At 48.7% G+C, this 20,075-nt stretch overlaps 1 protein-coding gene across 1 annotated transcript; it reads right to left on the bottom strand.

The window, feature by feature from the left end:
• Positions 1–230: 230 nt before the first annotated feature.
• LGALS9 (galectin 9) lies at positions 231–19,689 on the bottom strand. Its single transcript, XM_075904847.1, has 8 exons — positions 19,533–19,689; positions 15,874–15,962; positions 12,810–13,020; positions 12,089–12,208; positions 8,628–8,657; positions 7,070–7,158; positions 3,739–3,901; positions 231–1,379 (listed from the first exon to the last, which is right to left on the bottom strand). Exons 1-8 carry the CDS (start codon positions 19,569–19,571, stop codon positions 1,233–1,235), a joined length of 888 nt encoding a protein of 295 aa, XP_075760962.1. The 5' UTR covers positions 19,572–19,689; the 3' UTR covers positions 231–1,232.
• Between the last annotated feature and the right edge of the window lie 386 nt (positions 19,690–20,075).

The following is a 20,075-nucleotide window of genomic DNA, read 5'->3' as shown; positions in this document are numbered from 1 at the left end:
ATGAAGTTCATTCTGCACATGCACTGGTGCCAGCCCCTGTGACTTCTGCTACTGCGCAGGAAAAGTTGCAGGACTTTATTGTGCACCAAGCTGGCGCCTTGTCGATTCAACCCCTGGCTTCCCACCACAGTAACTTGCCAAATAGATATGCCCAGAATCTGTAGCCACCAAGAAAAGAGTACTCAGCCCTGAGCACGAAAGCTTTTTCACTGTGTTCTCACGACACCAACATATTTTCTCCTCCAAATGTTTTAATTCTTAAGTGTAATCATGTGCCTACAAAAGGAAGGAAAATAAAGCATCCTCATATGAAAAAGGCTTTATAAATGAACTACATGATCGGAGCAAATATAAAGTTCTAGCAAATAAAAACCATGCAAACAGCGTGGGTTGGTACTATAGAAACAGCAGGATTGCTAGGTAGAATGAAGTGGTTATATATAAAAAAAAGAATCCTAAAACACTAGGGCTGCATCTAGACTGGCATGATTTTGCGCAAATACTTTTAACGGAAAACTTTTTCCGTTAAAATTATTAGCGCAAGAGAACGTCTAGACTGGCATGTGCCTTTGCGCAAAAGATTTGCTTTTGCGCAAAAACATCCATGCCGGTGTAGACGCTCTCTTGCGCAAGAAAGCGCCGATGGCCATTTTAGCCATCAGGCTTTCTTGCGCAAGAAATTAATGTTGCTGTCTACACTGGCCCTCTTGCGCAAGAATACTTGAACAAGAGGGCTTATCCCTGAGCGGGAGCATCAGAGTATTTGCGCAAGAACCACTGATTTTGTACATTACAAAGTCAGTGTTCTTGCGCAAATACTCACAGCCAGTGTAGACAGGTGGCAAAATCATGCCAGTCTAGACACAGCCTAGAACTAGAAAGGACCTTAAGAAGTCATTGAGTCCAGTCCCCGGCCCTCACGGCAGGACCCAGTACCATCTTTTAGACCATCCCTGAGAGATGTCTATCTACCCTGCTCTTAGATATCTCCGGAGACGGAGATTCCACAACCTCCCTAGGCAACTTATTCCAGTGTTTAACCACCCTGGCATGTAGGAAGTTTTTCCTAATGTCCAATCCAAACCTCCCTTGCTGCAGTTTAAGCCTGATGCTTCTTGGGCTTAAATTAGAAACTTGATTAAATGTCAATAGCAAATTCCCCAGCAAGCTGCTCCTTTTAAGAGGCGACGCAGAAGCTCACTCTTATTTAAAGCGTATGTGGAATTTCGTCTTTAAACTTGAACACAGGTCAGCAAAACATCGCCCTCTATTTCCAGCAGGTTTATCTCCTGCAGGTTAGGAACTCGATGCTTGTAGTCAAACTGGTGTTGTCCATTCACAGCCACCTTAAAGCAGTGAGCGTCGCATACAATCCAGATCTGCAAACCAAAGGGAAAGGGGGAAAATGAGTGAAGAAATCCCACAAAGAGACCTTCAGAAATGAGGGTGAAAAAAAATTAAAGGTACGGGGAAAACTATGTCAACAGCATAAAATATTTGCCCTTTTCCCTCTGTCTTAAAAATACTTTTTGCAAAGCTGTGCTTGTAGCTCATAGTACTCAACATTCCAGGGCAGCGGTTCTCAAAGTGTGGTCTGCGGGAAACTAGTGGTCCATGAACATCTTGCAGGTGAGCCTTGAGCTTGGGGGCTCACCACCCCCCTGCGCTGGGGGGCTATGCTAGTGCTCCAGCCCTTCCTCCCTACAAGGTTGGAGCATCAATGCTGGCTTCCTGCAGCGGGGAAGGGGAACCTCATGGACCGGATCCGGCTGGCAGGGGAAGGAAGAGTCTCTGTACACTGCTGCTGCCCTTTCAGCTGGGGGCATGGTAGCCCAGGAAAGCTTTCCCCACTGCTCCCATTGGCTAGAATCATGACCAATGGGAGCAGCGGGGGTGATTCCTGGGAGCGCAGGAGGCACAGAGCCAGGTAAGCACCCCTTATGCTCAGACCTTGCACCCCCTCCCACCAAGACCCACACACCCACCCTGCTCCTCCTCCCCCAACCCCTTCTCTGCCCTCTCACCCACCCCCTGCGCCCATTTTGTCATCATGGGTGGTTGGCTGGTGGCACACTGAAATGTCTGCATTCAGTGAGGTGGGCTGCAGCTAAAAAGTTTGAGAACCACATCTCTAGTGCTACAGGATGTCATTAGATGTTTGGCTGCACGTGTGGTTTCCACCAGCCTGGCATTGGGATTTTCTGGTACTATCCTTCTGGAATGTTTTTGCGCCCACTAACATTTTAGGAATGTGAGTTTTTGCCGTATCAGCCCTTTTCTTGCCAGATTCTGTGAACAGAGGCCTTCCTTGACCACTCATTTAGCACAGACCTTAGGGCTTATGTCTCAGGATCACTTCCTACAGCACAGGAGAGTGTGATCGGGTAGGCTGAGCACTGGACTGAGCTCAGGAGCTCTGGAGTTTAATTAATGGGTAGCAGGTTTAAAACTAATAAAAGAAAGTTCTTCTTCACACAGCGTGTAGTCAACCTGTGGAACTCCTTGCCAGAGGAGGCTGTGAAGGCTAGGACTAGAGTTTAAAGAGAAGCTAGATAATTTCATGGAGGTTAGGTCCATAAAAGGCTATTAGCCAGGGGATAAAATGGTGTGCTTGGCCTCTGTTTTTCAGAGGCTGGAGAGAGATGGCAGGAGACAAATCGCTCGATCATTGTCTTCGGTCCACCGTCTCTGGGGTACCTGGTGTTGGCCACTGTCGGTAGACAGGATACTGGGCTAGAAGGACCTTTGGTCTGACCCAGTACGGCCGTTCTTCTGTTCTTATGTCCTTATGGAGTTCTGATGCCAGCTCTAACTGGTTTGCTGTGTGGCTGTGGACAAGTCATTTAACCTCTATGTTTAAGATTTCCCATCTATAAAATGGGGTTATCGATATTTTCTAACTTATTCCACAGGGTCGAGGAGAGGACTGGTTAGCTGATGGGGCTCCACAGCTCTGAAAATGTCAAATATTAAGGCCAGGGCTACACTACACCAGGCATTCGACTTCAGATATGCATCTCCACCTACGAGAATTATGTAACAGGAGTTGACATACCTTACATCGCATTTCTGGGGTGCAGGAGGTTGACAGGAGAAACTCTCCTATCAACTTCTCTTACTCCTCATGACCTTGTGGACTATTGGAGTTGATGGGGGCACCATCAGCATTTGATTTAGTGGGTCCTTTCTAGACTGACTAAATCAAACCCCCAGAAATCAATCTCCAGACCATTGGTCTCTGGTTAAGTATAGACAAGGCCTCAGTGTTACTCCTCTTGGATTCACACTTGTACAGCACTTTCTCTGGCAAGTCTGCCTGCAGCAGAAATATATATGAATGGTAAAGTCTTTATGCAGCCAAATGGAGGGACATTTCCATCTGATGCCAGCTAGTCACTGGCTTATTCGCTGAGGCACCAGGACTGTACTGTTATCCCAACTGCAAATACTGAACTAAACTGTCAAAAGTGACTAGGGATTTTAGCACCTCACAATTTGGGCCCTTAGGTTGAGACACACAGAAAAAAGCCATCATTTGCAGAGCGCTGAGCACTGGCCATCTTAAAAAAGCAGGCCCCTTTTATGGGTCTCAAACTGGACACCCAAATGTCACGAGCCACATCACAATTTTTCTCTGCCTCAATGTGCCTAAGCGCATATAAAAGCCTTGAAGGCCGAGAGCAATTTGCCCGCTCATTAGCATCATGAGCGGCTAGTTTAAAAAAAGGTTTTGCTCACTATGAAGCCTTTCCCATGGACGAATGGCATGTCACTTGATAGGCTACGTTCCTCTGGCCCCCAGATCTGATTCAACTTAGTGTTGCGGACAATGGCTTTCTCAGAGAATCTTGGGTTCAGCTGGAAGGCAATATCTTCATCTCGCTTCAGATTGACATGGAATCTAAACACACCAGAGACAAATCACATGGCTGAAACCCCCTCACTTATAGACAAACAAACAAACAAATAAAACCCCCATTCAGTACAGTTTTCACTGGGGAACGCCTCCCGGGGAACTAGAAACTGTGAAGTGCAGGCAAGAATTAAGCATAATAACACACACATGCATTTAAGGCCCTGAAAATGTAACTCCCTTTCATGTTGTAGCTGCAATTTGTCACTAGTTCAATTAGTTAACAGTTGGTATCAGTTCTACGGCACTGAGTCATCCACTGTCTTCATTTCAGAAACGCTGAGCAACTGCCGTTCCCATTCACCAGTACCCGATTTACGCACAAGCTAAATAAGCTACAGCGTTGGGCCTCAGATTATGAAGGGCCTTTAAATGCAAAAAAATTATAAGTTGCACCTCAGTGAATCAGAATTTTCTGGTCTGGCGACATCCGTGGTCCAGGATCAGGGAGTCCTAGCATGCTGTGGTGTGTCTGGGGGCGGGGCGGGGGGGTTAGGAGGCCAACACTATGTGGGGTGGGAGGGCTGAAGCCACAAAACCTGGTGCATGGCTCCTCTGGGCTGTGGGGATCCGGGAGCGAGCAGGTAGCAGTTCAGCTGGGCTGAAGGGGGAGCTGGGAAGCCCAGGTGGAGGGAGGATAGAGGGGGGCAGGGCAGGGGGTGGAGTCGGCAGCATGGGGGCCAGAAATGACCTTCTCTGATCACAAGCTAAAGAAGCTGCAGCTTTGGGGCTCAGATGATAAAGGGCCTCTAAATACAAAAAAATTAGAGGTTGCACCTCTATGAACCAGAATTTTCTGGTCTGGCAACATCCAGGATCACGGATGTTCCAGGATCAGAGGGTCCCGGCATGTTGGGAGGGGGGGTCGGAGGTCAGAACCATGCAGGAAGTGGAGCACACAGCCCAGCTGGGTTGGGGGGTAGGAGAAGCAGGAGCCGGGAACTGGCGCATGGGTCAGCTGAGCTGAAGTGGGGGGAAGCCATGAAGCTTGATGGGCAGCTCAGCTGGGCTAAGGGGGTCTGGGAGCCAGCGTGTGGCTCAGCTGGGCTGCAGGGGTTGCTGAGAAGCCCAGTTGAGGAGGGGGAGCAGGGCAGGGGGCGAAGTCGGCAGCAGCATGGCCAGAAATGACCTCCTCTGGTCTGGCAAAATCCCTCATCCCGGACCAGTCAGGTCCCCAAGATGCTAGGCCAGGGAGGTCCAATCTGTACCAGTTTTTAGTTACATCCTCGCTTAGGTACCGGTATATTCACAACTATAAAACTTCATTATTTCTATTTTCATAGTGCTTTCTATTAGAATAAACACATGTTTTGGTAATGCTCTGGGGGCTCTAAAACTTGATGTTGCTCAGGACCTCCTTGTATCTCCCAGCCCTGCCTTTCCCTTCCCATGGAAGTTGTAAGCCATCCTCTCCTCTGGGGATCAATTACCAGAATGGGACTAAAGTCAGGCAGTTAAATGTGTATGTGGCCACCTGTGCTTGAAATTCATTTTTCTTGCAGTTAATTGCTGGTGCAAAGGAGGTAGAATGCTTGGCTGAGGCCCCTTTAAAAATTCTGCCCTTAAAACGCGACCCACAATTTTGACTCATCATTATTTTATTTGTTATGTTAAATGCAACAACGAGCTTAGTCAAAAGGCTGGAAAGCTTTAGATTAAATATATTTGGAGACACTGTACCACTAGCCCCTTCCCATTGTACAGTCCTCTCCTGGTAAAATACCATTGTCGTTTTCAGAATGGCTTGGCTGACCTGTCACATTCCTATGATGAACACCATGCAACAAAACTTCTAATGAGGTCTAAAAAGCAGGCTCTGGCTTCTTTGGGAGACATGCTTTTGCTCCCTGCAGGGTGACAATGTCACAGCTGTGCGTGAACACATTAGCTGACCAGGAACTCCCAGGTGCTCTTAGTATCTCTAGCTAGGGGCCCTGACAGATACCTCTCCTCAGCAAAAACAAGTAGTCCTGTAACACCTTGCAGTCTAACAAAAATATAAGTACAATATCATGAGCTTTCATGGGCACAACCCATCCGAGGAAGTGAGTTTTCCCCACAAAAGCTCATAATGCTCTCTCTCGCTCTCTCTCTCGCTCTCTAAATCTCATGATTGTGTGTGTGTGTGTGTGTGTGTGTGTGTGTGTGTGTGTGTGTGTGAGAGAGAGAGAGAGACAGAGAGAGAGTGAGAGTCTGTGTGTGTGTCTGTATGTGTGTGAGAGAGAGAGTGAGAGTGAGTGAGTGAGTGAGTGAGTGAGTGAGAGAGAGAGAGAGAGAGAGAGAGAGAGTGTATCTCTAAGGGTACGTCTAGACTGCATTGCTATTTCGGGATATGGGAAGTATCTCAAAATAGCAATGCTGTGTCCAAAATAACGGACGCACTCTTTCGCCATCCCTGTAAACCTCGTCCTACGAGGAATAAGGGATGGATCGAAAAATCACTTTTTTTATTTGGTGCCATGTAGACGTGCCAAATTTCAAAATAGCCTCTTCTGAAATTAAACTGAAAAAAGATACGCAATCTTTGAATTTAGAGTGCAGTCTAGACATAGCCTAAGGCGGTACAGGACTGCTCGCTGCTTTTCACCTCCGCAAGTTATTCCGCACAGACAGACCCCCTCCGGTCATGGAAGTGAATGGGTCCAGTTGGCAGCCCAGCTTTGCCAGCAGGGCTAAGATTTGCAAACCAAGAGTCAAATCTTAACTCTTAGACGGACAATCTGGCTGAAACTGAAATCAGTTGCCAGCCCAGCAACCTACCCTGACTCTCAAAGAAGTCAATGCAGAGGCTTTCAAGACCTCAATGGGAACTGATCCAGCCCCCAAACTTGTCCATCAAACACCCACTGTACAGTGGGTGTACTTGCCATGGCTGTTACGGGCATACAGGCATGTTGTGCAGCTGAGAGGGAGGTGGGGGGTGGGGAGAGGGAGAAACACCAGCCGGGTATAAAGCAAAAGATGCGAGGAGAAGTCAATGGGAACTGTGTTTGCATACAGAGGGATTGCAGAATTCAGCCTTCAGGCAGCTATCTCAAATAAAGCAATGACTGTATACTGGGGGAAAATCCCTTACTGACAACCGCATCTTCTCTGAACGTCAGAGACATCTACCTCTGGCTGCAGTGCAGGCACAGGGCTGTTTCTGCTACCTACCTGTTAGCTTTAGGCAGAGAGATCCCAGTTATTATCACAGATTTTGATGGAGAAAGTCCTCCAGCCATGGAAGTGCGATATGGCATAGGCTAGTGAAAGATACAGGAAGAGAGGCTTAAAATGAATCCTTCAAAACAGATTTGCTGTATATTCCCCCCCACCGGGGGGAATCTAATAAATGCACGTTTGTTCAGAAAGTTACCAAGGGCGTTAGAGCCTCGAACACAAGAGTCCTGATGTTGAGGTCCATTTAGAACAGTTGTGACCAATGAAATGGCAGCAGTTCTCCAGGGTTAGCCCCTGCTGGGCCGCTGCCACGCTTATTTCCTTGCATCTCTGCAGGTATGGGTGATGGCAGCTCCCATTGGCCAGGAACGGCGATCCGCGGCCAATGGGAGCAATGATCCCCCGGGCCTGCAGAGGCACAGGGAAATATGGCGGTGTGACTGCCCGCCAAAGGCTAACCCTGGCAGGCTGGATCCGGCCTATGGGCCAGTATTTGCCCAGGCCTGATGTAGAGGATGGATGATTCTTTCGCCTGTCATCTTGCACTGCATTAGGCATTGCCCTGCAGAAGACCAAAACACCAAAACCAAAACCAACCAAACAAACAAACAAACAAACAAAAAAACCCCAGATCCAAAGAAGTAGGCCAGGCTTGGCTCTGGGTTTGAACACTGCATCCTGTGGGGCTCCTCCTCCTCCATAGGACAGGTACAGCACAGGGAATGCAAGTCTAAACTTTCCAGCATTCTCTGAGCAGATCTTGCAGGGAGCCCCTCAGAGGGGCGAGAAACAAGATTGGTCTCTGTGGCCTATTTACTCATTGGCTTCTGCCTCTCTAAAAACACCCCCGATCAGCACCAGTTGTGGTGACGGGACTCCTGAGAACTAGACTGAGTTCCACCAAACCACACTGAGGTCATTTCTACTCCAGGTTGAACCTCTCTAGTCCAGAATTCTCTTGTCTGGCAACATCCATGGTCCGGGATGATTTTTGTTAGCTTCTCATGGGTGTGGCCAAGTTTCCCACAGTCCCATAAAGTTTGTTTACAGTCCCCAGTCCTGGCTCTCAGTGTTCGGTGCTGTTAATTAGCTCTAATTTACCTCTAAATGTCTTCTAAGAGCCCAATAAGCAGTGGCAGTGTTGGTGGTGCTGCCAGACATTCTTTGGTTAGGAACCGCTCAGGTCCCGAGAGTGCCAGTCTAGAGAGGTTCAACCTGTACATTTAATATTTGCCTTTAGTGTTATTTAACTCAACCCCTCCCACCCATATCGCAATCTAAATTTGTCAGCTCACCAACACTGGGACCTTTCCCATAGGAAAGCTGTTCCATAGATGAACCTTCTGACTACTGGATAACCCAGTGGGTATTATTCTTTCCCAAAGTGACAATTCAGAGAAGTCACTCCTCCAAACAATCTTGCAGCTCTCTGAATTGACATTTTGAGCTGGAATTTTCTCTCTCAGATCTATCTGTACTTCAGATTTTAGAAGTACACACCCACCCCACCTCCCACTGTCACCAACCACAAAATAATGGTACAGAGACTTACATAAGGTTGCGGCTGGTACGGTTCTGGTGGCTACAAATGGAAAGGAAAGGAGAAAAGATATCACCAGAAGCAGGCAGAGTTGAAATTAAAACGTGATTCCAAATTCCATCAGAGCCACATTTCCTGTTCTCAACGGCAACCTGCTCATTCTTTTAACGAGGCCTACTTCTGTGTATTGGATTGGGGGGGAGGGGGAGGCAGTGTTGCCTGCTGAGGTCCAGCAAATTCTCTTCTTCAGGACTGGTCAGGTCCAGACAGTGAAGACCAGGGAGGTTTAACCTGTATATTGATCCAGGAGCAAGCTGGGAAGCTGAGAAAACTGCCTTGGTCTGAGATGTGAAAGACAAAGTTGGTTATTAACAAATCAAAGAATAGCCACTAGGAGGCGCTAGCAACACAGAAATCAAGCAAGCCTTTGTCAATGGACAAATTAATCCTGACAAAAAAGACATGAGGTAAGCAGTATTTTTGGCACGCTGCCATTATGGTCTCTGATGCTCGGTTTCCTACTGATAAGATTATTCAGAATTCTGTGGCTACAGAACACTTCCTGCTTTAGACTTCTGTGGGGTGAAGAAATAAATTTAGACTGTCAGCTTCGCTCTGTTTTCTTGCATCGGTTCATATAAGCCACCAAAAGGAACAAAGTGCAAAAAGATAGTCAGATGAAACACTTGCGATCCCAGCTGATACAGGAGAACAAACATCTGCAGGCTAAATATGATGAAAAATAATTAGTCCTAAAGGCTTGAATTAACAGTCCAGTGTGAATGGCAAAATCAGTTTACTGAAGCAATGTGATCTAGTGTTTCCAGCACCTATATGGGAGACGTGAAACCTGGGTAGGCACTCTTCCAAGAACTTCATACGCCAGCATGGGGAAATGTCAAAGGGCCAGATTCCTAAAGGGCCAGCCTCTCTCATGAGTTCTGGGGACTGGGAACATGCACCAGGGATGTTAAGAGGCAGGTAATTCGCTAATTGTGTAAGCGATGGAATTTTTATTGACTACACAATTAAGCGATAAGAGAGGAAGCGCTCGATCCCAGCTCACACCAGGTCTGGGATCTATCTCTGCTGCGGCTCTGCACTTTAAATATAGTAAGAGCCCGGTCAGGGGTGGCCTGTGAGCCTAGGCAGACGAGACAGTCGCCTAGGGCGCCGCCAGCCCGGGCGCCCGATGATAGCTTAACCAACTACTCGACTACTCGCTCACATCCCCAGGATGCATGGAGTAAAGTATGGAGCACCATGAGAAAACATGGAACTCAATCTGGTCCACAATCAAGAAAGCAACCCTGTTTGGGAAGCTGCTTTGCCTATGTTTATATCCCATTGAAGCGAAGGTGAACATGGTGCATGTGTCTAAAAGAGATTCGCTATATTGGGGATTGTTTATGATTCAATTTCCCCTGCAATAAGCTGAGACTTTGCTAGCGCTTTTTATCTAGCCTGTTGGAAAACTAGGCAAATATCCAGACAAGTTGATCTACCCCCTGGAAGAGCTCTGTGTAGCCCCAGGGGTACATGTACCCCTCGTTGAAAATCATTGCTCTGAGCAACCCAGTTAACACTTTCATGACCATAAGAATGGCCATACTGGGTCACAATAAAGGTCCATGTAGCCCAGTGTCTTGTCTTCCGACAGAAGTGAACAGAACAAGTAATCATCATGTGATCCCTCTCCTGTAGACAAAGAGGCTAGGGACACCATCCTGGCTCATAGCCATTAATAGACCTAACCTCCATGAATTTATGTAGTTCTTTTTTTAACCCTGTTATAGTCCTGGTCTTCACAACATCCTTTGTCAAGGAGTTCCACAGATTGACTATGCACTGCCTGAAAAAAAATTCCTTTTGTTTGTTTTAAACTTGCTACCTATTCATTTCATTTGGTGGCCCCTAGTTCATATGTTATGGGGACAAGTACATACTTTTTCCTTATTCACTTTCTCCATATCTGCCATGGTTTTATAGACTTCTATCATATCCCCCTTTAGTCTCCTCTTTTCTAAGTTGAAAAGTTCCAGTTCTTTTTACCACTTTATTATAAGCAGTTTGGTTTCTTCCAGGTTTAGTTTCCAGAGGACTGAAATGTTTTGGTCTAACTAAAGTCTTTGCACTTAATACCCAGGCACATGTGGGTGAAAAGTAAATGGCCTGAAATATGCAGAAAGTCAGACTAGATGATCTGAGAGTCCTTTCTGGCCTTGTAGGTCTCCAATCCAAGCATGGAGTCCAGCCCCCAGACTTGTCATCTTGAATGGGTTTTGCACACAAGGCAGCCTGGCTATAGGTCAGGTATGGGCAATCATTTTTGACCAGGGGACACTTCAGAAGTTTTTGAAGTGGCTCTGGGATGCCCCGAAAGGGCGGGGCCTCAGGAAGAAGGGGCGGGGCCAGGACACTTCTGTGCTACCTCACCCACAGACCCTGATTGGCCTGGGAGTGCAGAAGCATGCAAAGTCTTTGCTGCCCAGAGAGAACTGACAGCTGCTCTGAACAGCTGGCGGTTTCCTCTAGGTACCCAGGCTCCTGGTGGTGGGAGGAGACTTCATGCACTCCCCCCTGCTGCCCCCAGGCCAATCAGAGCTTGGGAGCAGGGGGAACGTGCAAAGTCTCCTTCCACCCTGCCATGAGCACGTGGTGCTTCTAAGTGCCGCGCACTCCTTGCAGGGTGGGAGGAGATTTCGCACGCTTCCCCCCATAGGCAGGAGGGAGCAGCAGGGCCTCTGCAGGCCGGATTGCTTGCTTGGCAGGCCGGATCTGGTCCACGGAGGCCCATTTGCTCACCCCTGCTGTAGGTCACTAGTATCTCCTGGAAAGACTTGCCTCCAGTACAGGAAATGCAGGAATATATCTGAGGATTTGTTTTACATGGAAAAGATTGGGATCAAGAAGCAAACGCCCTCTCTTTCAAGGACCCCAGTGGTTCCTGAAATAAGAACATTCTCATTCACCGAGCTCAGAGCTCACCGGCATTTCTCCCCACTGCTGGTGGAGCCAAGGTGCAGTTCCATGCGTGGCAGCAACATTGGAAGCCCTGGCACTGACAAGCATCGTGTCATCTCACGACACCTTGGAACATGACATGGCCATAAAAAATACCTGCCCTCTGTCCATGCTACCACTTTCCCCAATAGCCTAACACTCGCTCACATTACTAGTATGCATGGAGTAAGGTATGGAGCACCATGAGAAAATATGGAAGTTAGGGTTCCATAAGGTAAAGCCCACACTCCAGAAGCACAAGGGTATGTCTACACTAGCCACCTTAGTTCGAACTAGGGTGGTAGAGTAGACATACCCTAAGAGGGGAAAAAGCCAGTTTGAGATATTTATCAACTCCACAGGGGTGCTCAGAGTCTCAATCCTTCATGCCCCAAACCTCTGGAAATATCAGAGCCGCTCCAGTTCCCCGGCGGCTCTGAATACAACAACCCATGCACATCGGCACTTACAGCAGCTTTCTGGAAGCTGATGTCTGACACTTCCATGCCTCCCGCCACTCCAATGGCCTTCACTTTGTGCACTGGAATCCGGTGCTTGTACTCCAGAAAGTGATCTTCATTTACAGTGACCTGCCGTGCATAAAAAAACCAGAAGTTATTCTTTCAGCATCATGGATAACGCCTCACGCCCTAAGAAAACACAGGCTTTGTTTTAAAAAAAACAACAACCATGGCCAGGAACAATAGAGATGTTTCTATGGAGTTTTAACAAATTGAATGCAAACAATTCCAAATACCCTTCCCTGCAGCTTTTGCAATCTAAACACCGCAGTGCTGCCCTAGAGCCAAGAACTCCAACTTGAAATTCACTAGATAGTGACTAAGAACACAAGCAAAACCGACTCGGTGGGTTATAGCCACGCTTCTGTAAACATGTATGTCCATGCTTAACTTTATACATCTGAGCAGCCTCACTGAAGTCCATGGGGCTTTTCATGTGGCTAAGTTAAACTTGGGCACATGTATTTCCAGCATCTGGGCCTAAATTGCAAAAGTAAGCATTGTGTTTTAGTCTACTCCCCTTCAAATAAATAGAAAGCCTCCCATTAAAGATTCCTTTGAAAAGGGAATTGTTTGAATGTAATTCTTTAGATGTGAGAATGCTCCTTGATTCATCAGAATAGCCATTTCACAATTAATTTGGAAGTAAATGACAATAGTAAAAAATTACCATGAATGAGTCGTGTTTTACCAAAATCTTAACCTTAAAGGAGTGACCTTTTAAAAAAGGCATTTTGTATTTTCTCTCCTCTTTTCCCCAACTCTGGTTTTCAAAGGTATTGCAAACCACATATCCACCCTCTTCAAATCGTGGGTTAAAATGAAAAGCTATATCATTTTGAGGATTTTGGCTGGATGCGCTCTCAAAGTCTATATGGAACCTGTGAAGAAAAACAGTACAAAGATGAAATAAATGGAGCATGGTTAAGAAATCAAGTTTGTTTCCACTGGTAGCCAAGACAGTCTTTCCAGAGGACTAGCCCCTGCTCCCTCTCAAAGAAGTCTCTTTCGTCATTGCAATATTTCTGCACAGAAATCCTAAAGCTACACAGTAATTTATTGTCACAATCTATTGTATTGTGAATACAAACAAACAGAAACCTCATTGTGTTCACACCAAGCAGTTAAGCACGTTCTAACCGATTTTACATGCTGAAAACCAGCTCAGATTATACTCCTCCAAATACTTCTGGGCAGACATTTTTCCACCATGACTATCCCTCTGAAGTAGCGATGAGCAACCTAGGCTAGTGAGTGGGCCGCATGAGTGGCCCTTCTTCATCTCAGTGAGCCACAAGATTGTTGTGACCAAGAGAGTCACCTAGGATAGGGTAGTTTTGCTACCTGTGCTGGTGTACCTAGAATTTGTGGGCTGTGCCGATGAAATGGTAGCAGCACTTTGATTGGCTGCACAGGAAGTAGCCGGCTTGCACTGTCAATGTTGTGTGCAGTAAGCACACACCTCGATTCCGGTACCCCTGTTACTTCAGTAACACCAGTAGGAAAAAAATAATCGGACGGAAACCAGCAGAATCCAGCGCATGGACAATGGTAACAAAATGCCTTCGGGGCCACACATAGAACCCCAACGGGCTACAGGTTGCCCACCACTGCACTGAAGTTACTGGACTTAATCATGATTTTTAGGACTATTCCCAGTGTCACCATTTGTAGAATCGGGGCTCAGATGAACAACATGCATATTTACATGTTACTGAGTGGACTGAGATGTCTGCAGTATTTTAGCTACCCTTCAACCTGAGATAATGGCACGACTGTTCCATGATAAGACTGGAACGATTTATAGTTACAACAGCACATCTCGCAACAGTCAATTTCCTACAACATCCATTCTAGTAACAGCAGACCTGATCTTGCAAACCCTACCCCTGTCATAATCCCGTTGATGTAAAGTAGTAAACATCACTCAAGAGAGAAGCCACTTGAAGGCTCTTATTGGGAGGAGAATAGGATAGAAGAGGCAAAGGGATGTTTTGGATGCACTTTATAGACTAACAGATGTATCGGAGCTTAACCTTTCGTGGGCAAAGACCCACTTTGTCAGATGCATCAGACGAAGTGAGTCTTTGCCCATGAAAGCTTATACTCCAATTAATCTGTTAGTCTATAAGGTGCCACAGAACTTCTTGTTGTTTATGCAGATTCAGTCTAACACGGCTACCCCTCTGATATTTGCATGCACCGTTTTTACAAAGAAACCCACAAATAACAGTGTGACTAGTTTATGTTCTACTAAAAGGTTGAACTCTAATTTGCCTCTTGAAAGCTCCAGTTCAAGAAAGTACTTCATCTCAATTATTCTTCAGAGACGGGATTACTCCTGCATTTACGGTAAACCTGAATTGGGGATTCTATTCTAAACACATTAAAGATGGTCAGCAGAAAGAGTGTTGTATTGCAGTGACAGATACCCCTTTGTGCATAAAAACTTTATCAGGGACCTCAGGCCTGGATGTAGCCCCCCGCTGGCCTGGATTCAGGCCCCAAGGCTCCCCACAAGCATTGGGGAGCTCGCGCTGGTGCTCCAACCCCCGTTGTCCCTCCAAGGGGCTGGAACACACCAAATCTACTAGCCTGGGTTCCCCTAAGCTCTGGTGTGTGAGGAGAACATGGGAAGTGTCTTTCTCCTCAGTCGGGGGCAATAGCAGTGAGGGTTTGTTTTGACTTGGTTTGGGATTTTGGCAGTTTTTTGGGTTTCTTTGTTTGTTTTGGGATTTATTTATTTATTTATTTGCTTCTCACTTAAGTGCGGCAGCTGACTGATTTTCCTATGGGCCAATAGCCCCCAACCCAAAAAGGATCCCCAACTTGGCTTTATCTTTGTACACAAAAACTACCAGCACTGTAACTTGGCTCAGAGAGGTAGCCATGTTAGTATGTAACTTTAAAAACAGTCCTGTGGCACTTAAGGGTAAGTCTACACTGCACGCTTATTTTGAACTAACTGTTCTGGACTTGCTTAGTTCAAAATAGCTTATTTCAAAATAGCACGTCTACGCTGCAGGTAAACCACAAAATTAGTCCCAGGCAGGCTTCCCTAATGTAGATGTGCCATCTCGATTTAGAGCCCCAGGAGGCACTGGGGAGGAATAACTTAGAATGGCCCTGGTGAGGGGCTGTTTTGAAATAGCAGCAGTGGAGCATCTACACAGGCCTTATTTCAAAATAGCTATTTCAGGCTAGGTGTTATTCCTCATAGAATGAGGTTTACAGATTTTGGAATAACCCGTCCATTATTTCAAAATAAGGGAATGGCTGTGTAGGCGCTCACACTGTTATACTGAAATAACGGTGCAGTATAGACACACCCTAAGGGACTAAAAAAAAACATATTTATAGTATCATGAGCTTTCATGGGCACAATCTGCTTCATGAGATGAGCTGGAGTGGAATAACTAAAAACTGAGAAGGCTTTTGCATTTGGATCTCTGAGCCGTCAGCAGTTCACAGTTCCCCATCTTCCCCAGAAATAATTTCTGAGTTCACATCTGTTCTCAAATCTGTATCTGAACAAAAACAACTCTGTCAACAGGTAAGAATTGAATCAATAAATGTGGGAAGTGGGGAAACATTAGCAAAGACCGATTCATCTGAATCACTGGAGCTAACCTTGCAAATTCTGGTTACGTTCCAGTGTGTGGAACTTTTCCATTGTTTTCAACAGTAGATTTTAGGCACAAAAGTGGAGTACCTGTATCCTCACCAGCACATACCTGTCACAGTTCTGAGAAACAGTTCCACTGATGATAACCATCATTCCATTGCTAAGACCGCCATCAATAGGGCCAGTAAATGGGAGACACTGGGGAACAGGAGAAAGAAAAACAACATTGTGTACAGGAAAGTGTTAAAATACTTAAGCCACTTTCCTCATCCTGAATTGGTGTTCATCTCCCATTCGTCCGGGCGTAGATTTGGATTCCTCAGCCTGATGTGTCACTCCCAATTCCACCCTAGGAACTGAAGTCAGAATGCAGCAAAATTACGCTCTGGGAACCTTTCCTAAAGGGCATGATGTCGCTTGCAGCCCCAGCTAAGATGAAACAGCTGTAGCTCACTCAATCCCAGTGGCAATCCTAGTGCCAAGCAGTAGACAGATTAAGTCAATGGATTGAGTCAGGAAACCTGGGAACAGCTCTCAGCTCCGCCCCCAGCCTCCTGGGTGACCTCTGGAAAGTCATTTCCCCTACCAGTGCCTCAGTTTCTCCATCTCTGAATGCAACACGATAGTCACTTACAGCTCAGGCTGTCACCCTGGGGTGACTGGGGAGCTCCAGCTACAGCCCACCAGGGTCCAGCTGCCAGGCTCTTAGCCTCAACATCCCATCTTCCTGCTACTCCCTTAAGTGGGTGAAAGCGCTCCTGGTGAGAACAGGTATCACCCACAGAAGGAGGACAGCATGAACATTAACCACTGCAATAATTACTATGGGGGTTGTAAATTGTAGTGAATAAGTTTGTAGTGTAGACATGCCCTCGGATATAGTATTACTGACCCAGGGGTAGGAAGAGGCAAACCCACCATAGATTAGCTAACTCAGAGGAAGAAGACTCTGCAAGTGGTATGTGGAAGCTCAAAACAAGAGAAATTGCTGGAAGTCAAAAGCCTGCAACCACATGACCCACACAGAAGCATAAAATCAAGTTCATTTCCCATTTGCCCAGCACAAACATTGACTTTGTTGTCTTTAAAACTATCGTGAGTTTTTTATTCTCAGTTTCTTTTCCTCTCAGAATATGTTACACGTGAGAGAACGAAGCCTGTCAGAGGGAGGCCGAGAGCGTAAACATGCTGCACTTTCCTGTACAAATGGCAAAAGAACAATACAAGAAGGAGATTCTAGGTGCAAAATCTGCAAGCATCGATTTGTCCAGAACCTAATAAGGCAAATTTCCTCTTGCTTCAACAGATTTATTAGCTGTGACCACTCATCACCCCAACCCCAGCCACCTTGGGATTTTGGGTTGCTAGGTTGCTCAGGGCTGTCCATTTCCTCCGCTGCAAAGAGGCACTCCGGAAACATGGGGGCTACGTCTACACTGGCATGATTTTCCAGACATGCTTTTAATGGAAAAGTTTTCCGTTAAAAGCATTTTCGGAAAAGCGCGTCTAGATTGGCATGGACGCTTTTCCGCAAAAGCACTTTTTGCAGAAAAGCGTCTGTGACAATCTAGACGCGATTTTGCGCAAAAAAGCCCCGATCGCCATTTTAGCCATCAGGGCTTTTTTGCGCAAAAAAGTACTGTGCTGTCTACACTGGCGCTCTTGTGCAAATGATTTGCGCAAGAGGGCTTTTGCCCGAACGGGAGCAGCACAGTATTTCTGCAAGAACACTGACAATCTTACATGAGATCATCAGTGTTCTTGCGGAAATTCAAGCGACCAGTGTAGACAGCTGGCAAGTTTTTCCGCAAAAGCAGATAATTTTGCAGAAAAACTTGCCAGTCTAGACACAGCTGGGGGGGTCTTGATTTACCTCTGCCTCGTACCGTGTGTCCTCATTCGCACCAATGCAAAGTGGGTGTCCAAAGCTATTGCTGGCAGGGCCGGCCCATGGTATTTTGGTACCTGAAGCAGGGAGCTCAAATGACGCCCCCATGTCCCCTCACTTGGGCCAAAAGGTCTCAATTCTGCCTTCTTCCTGTTCTGCTCCTCTCATGGTCCTGCTCTGCTACCTACATATCCACCAGCAGCAGACACAATTTTCTACACTCTGGGTCCTAGTGGTAGCCCCCCTCCAACCCACAGTTTGGCACCTGAGGCGGTCGCCTCAGTTCCTCTCATGGCAAGGCCAGCCCTGCTTGCTGGCAGAGACTCTGATCGGACAGAATTTTGCACTCAGATGTAAATGAGCCCATGAGGTACGGGGCAGTGAGAAGCGTATTTCCTAAAGAGCACCTGGCTTTCCCTAGGGAGCTGTGAAAGGCCTGAGTCCAGAGGCTTTCAAATAACTGGTCGCAACCCAAGATGGGGTGGTGGAATGTCCAGCTCTGGGTCTCATTGCTGCAGAGAGATGAGGTGACTGGGGGGTGCTAAGGCAGCTTCCTGACTGTCCTGGCACCACCGACTGCGCTGCACCCCAGAAGTGGCTGCCAGCAGGCCCAGCTCCTGGGGAGTACATAGGGCTCTGCGCACTGCCCCGGCCCTGAGCGCTAGCTCCGCACTCCCACTGGCTGGGAACCTGCCGCTGGCTGCTTCTGGGAGCAGTAAGGTGTGTGGTACCAGGAGAGGCAGGAAGCTGCTTAGCACCCCCGCTGCACCGCTGACCAGGGGCTACTCAAAGTAAGCCCCTCCTGCCCCAGCCCTGCGCCCCCTCCGCCCCCGCCCTACCACACAAAGCCGGAGCCCTCTCCAACAGCCCAAAGCTCTCCTCTTCAGCCCCACCCCGGAGGCCACAGCTGAGTCCAACTATGATGGGTTGCAGGCATCCACAGTTTTCTTCAACGGGGTGATGAGAGAAAAAGGTTGAAAACCACTGACTTAGTGCAAGAGTGAGAATGTGTCCCTGTTATTGGAGGTCACAGGAGGGTCCTCTCCCGGTAGCCCCATGGCCTGCTAACGCCAGAGTCCTTCTCCTTGTGCCCCCAAACCATGACATCCCCGGGGTCGCTCTCTCTTTGCCCCCCATGCACTGCCATCCCCAGAGGAACCTCTCCCTGTGCCCTACATGCCCTGCCAACACCAAGGCTTCCTCTTCCAGTGCCCCCAAACTCTGCTAACCCAAGGGGGTTTTCTCTCTGTGCTCCCCAAATCCTGCCAACCCCTCTCCCTGTGCCCTCCATGCCCTGCCAACCACACGGGTCCCTCTCCTTCTGCCCCCAAATCCTGCCACGTCCTACGCCCCCATGCAATGCCAACGCTGGGATCTCTCTTCCTTTGCCCCCATGTCCGGCCACCCCCAAGGCCCTCCGTGCCTCAGCTAACTCTGGGGTGCCGGTCCCTGTGCCCCCAAACCCTGCCAACCTCATGGTCCCTCTCCCATGCCCCCTATGCTCCAGCCAAGCACAGGAGTCCCTCTCCCTGTTGCTCCAAACGCAGCGAGCCGCAGGAGTTGCTCTCCCTGAGCCCCCCATCACCCTGCCAACCCCAAGGGACCCATATTCTGCCCCCCTAGGTCTCTCTGCCTTTGCCCCCAGGCCCAGCCAACCCCGTGGGAACCTCTGTCTGTGCTCTCCGCGCCCCGACCAGCCCCGGCATCCCTCTCCCCGCGCCCCCCAATCCTGCCCACCCCAGGGCTCGGTACCTGTGCCCATCCCTAGCCTCAGGGTCCCGTTCTCGGTGCCCCCCAGCCCCAGCGGAACCTCTGCCCCTGCCCCCTCCCCCGTGCCCCAGCGAACCCCGCTCCCCGTGACCCCCTTGCGGGCGACTCACCGGCTTGATGAAGGGCGCCTGCTGCCGGCTGCCAGCCATGGAGCGGCGGGGCCTGATCCCTGCGCAGCCGGAGCGCAGCGGAGCCGAAGGGAGAAGCGGCGGAGCCACTGGAGGCAGGACTGGGGGAGGGCGGCGGGAGGCAGGGCAGGAAGTTGAGCGGGGGAGCGGGCGTGGGCGGGGGGAAGGCGCAGGCAGGACAGGGGGTGCACGGGCTGGAGGAGGGGGCGCAGGGGGAGGGGGAGGAGGTGCAGCGGGAGGGAGGGGGCGGGGGTGCACAGGCTGCAGGAGGGGGGCAGGGGGAGGGGGAGGAGGTGCAGCGGGAGGGAGGGGCGGGGGTGCACGGGCAGGAGAAGGGGGCGCAGGGGGAGGGGGAGAAGGTGCAGCGGGAGGGAGGGGCGGGGGTGCACGGGCTGGAGGAGGGGGCGCAGGGGGAGGGGGAGTAGGTGCAGCGGGAGGGAGGGGCGGGGGTGCACGGGCTGGAGGAGGGGGCGCAGGGGGAGGGGGAGAAGGTGCAGCGGGAGGGAGGGGCGGGGGTGCACGGGC

This window comes from Pelodiscus sinensis, chromosome 21 (assembly GCF_049634645.1).
Source record: "Pelodiscus sinensis isolate JC-2024 chromosome 21, ASM4963464v1, whole genome shotgun sequence".
Classification (NCBI taxonomy): domain Eukaryota; kingdom Metazoa; phylum Chordata; order Testudines; family Trionychidae; genus Pelodiscus; species Pelodiscus sinensis.
Note: the sequence above shows the minus strand (reverse complement) of the source record. Positions and strands in the feature narration are given on the sequence as shown.

Coding starts and splice junctions, on each gene's coding strand:
- LGALS9 (XM_075904847.1), bottom strand. CDS start 19,571: ATGGCTGGCAGCCGGCAGCAGGCGCCCTTCATCAAGCCG. Junction 15,963..19,532: donor AGGCGCCCTTCATCAAGCCG/GTGAGTCGCCCG, acceptor CCTGTTCCCCAG/TGTCTCCCATTTACTGGCCC. Junction 7,159..8,627: donor CGTACCAGCCGCAACCTTAT/GTAAGTCTCTGT, acceptor ATCTTTCACTAG/CCTATGCCATATCGCACTTC.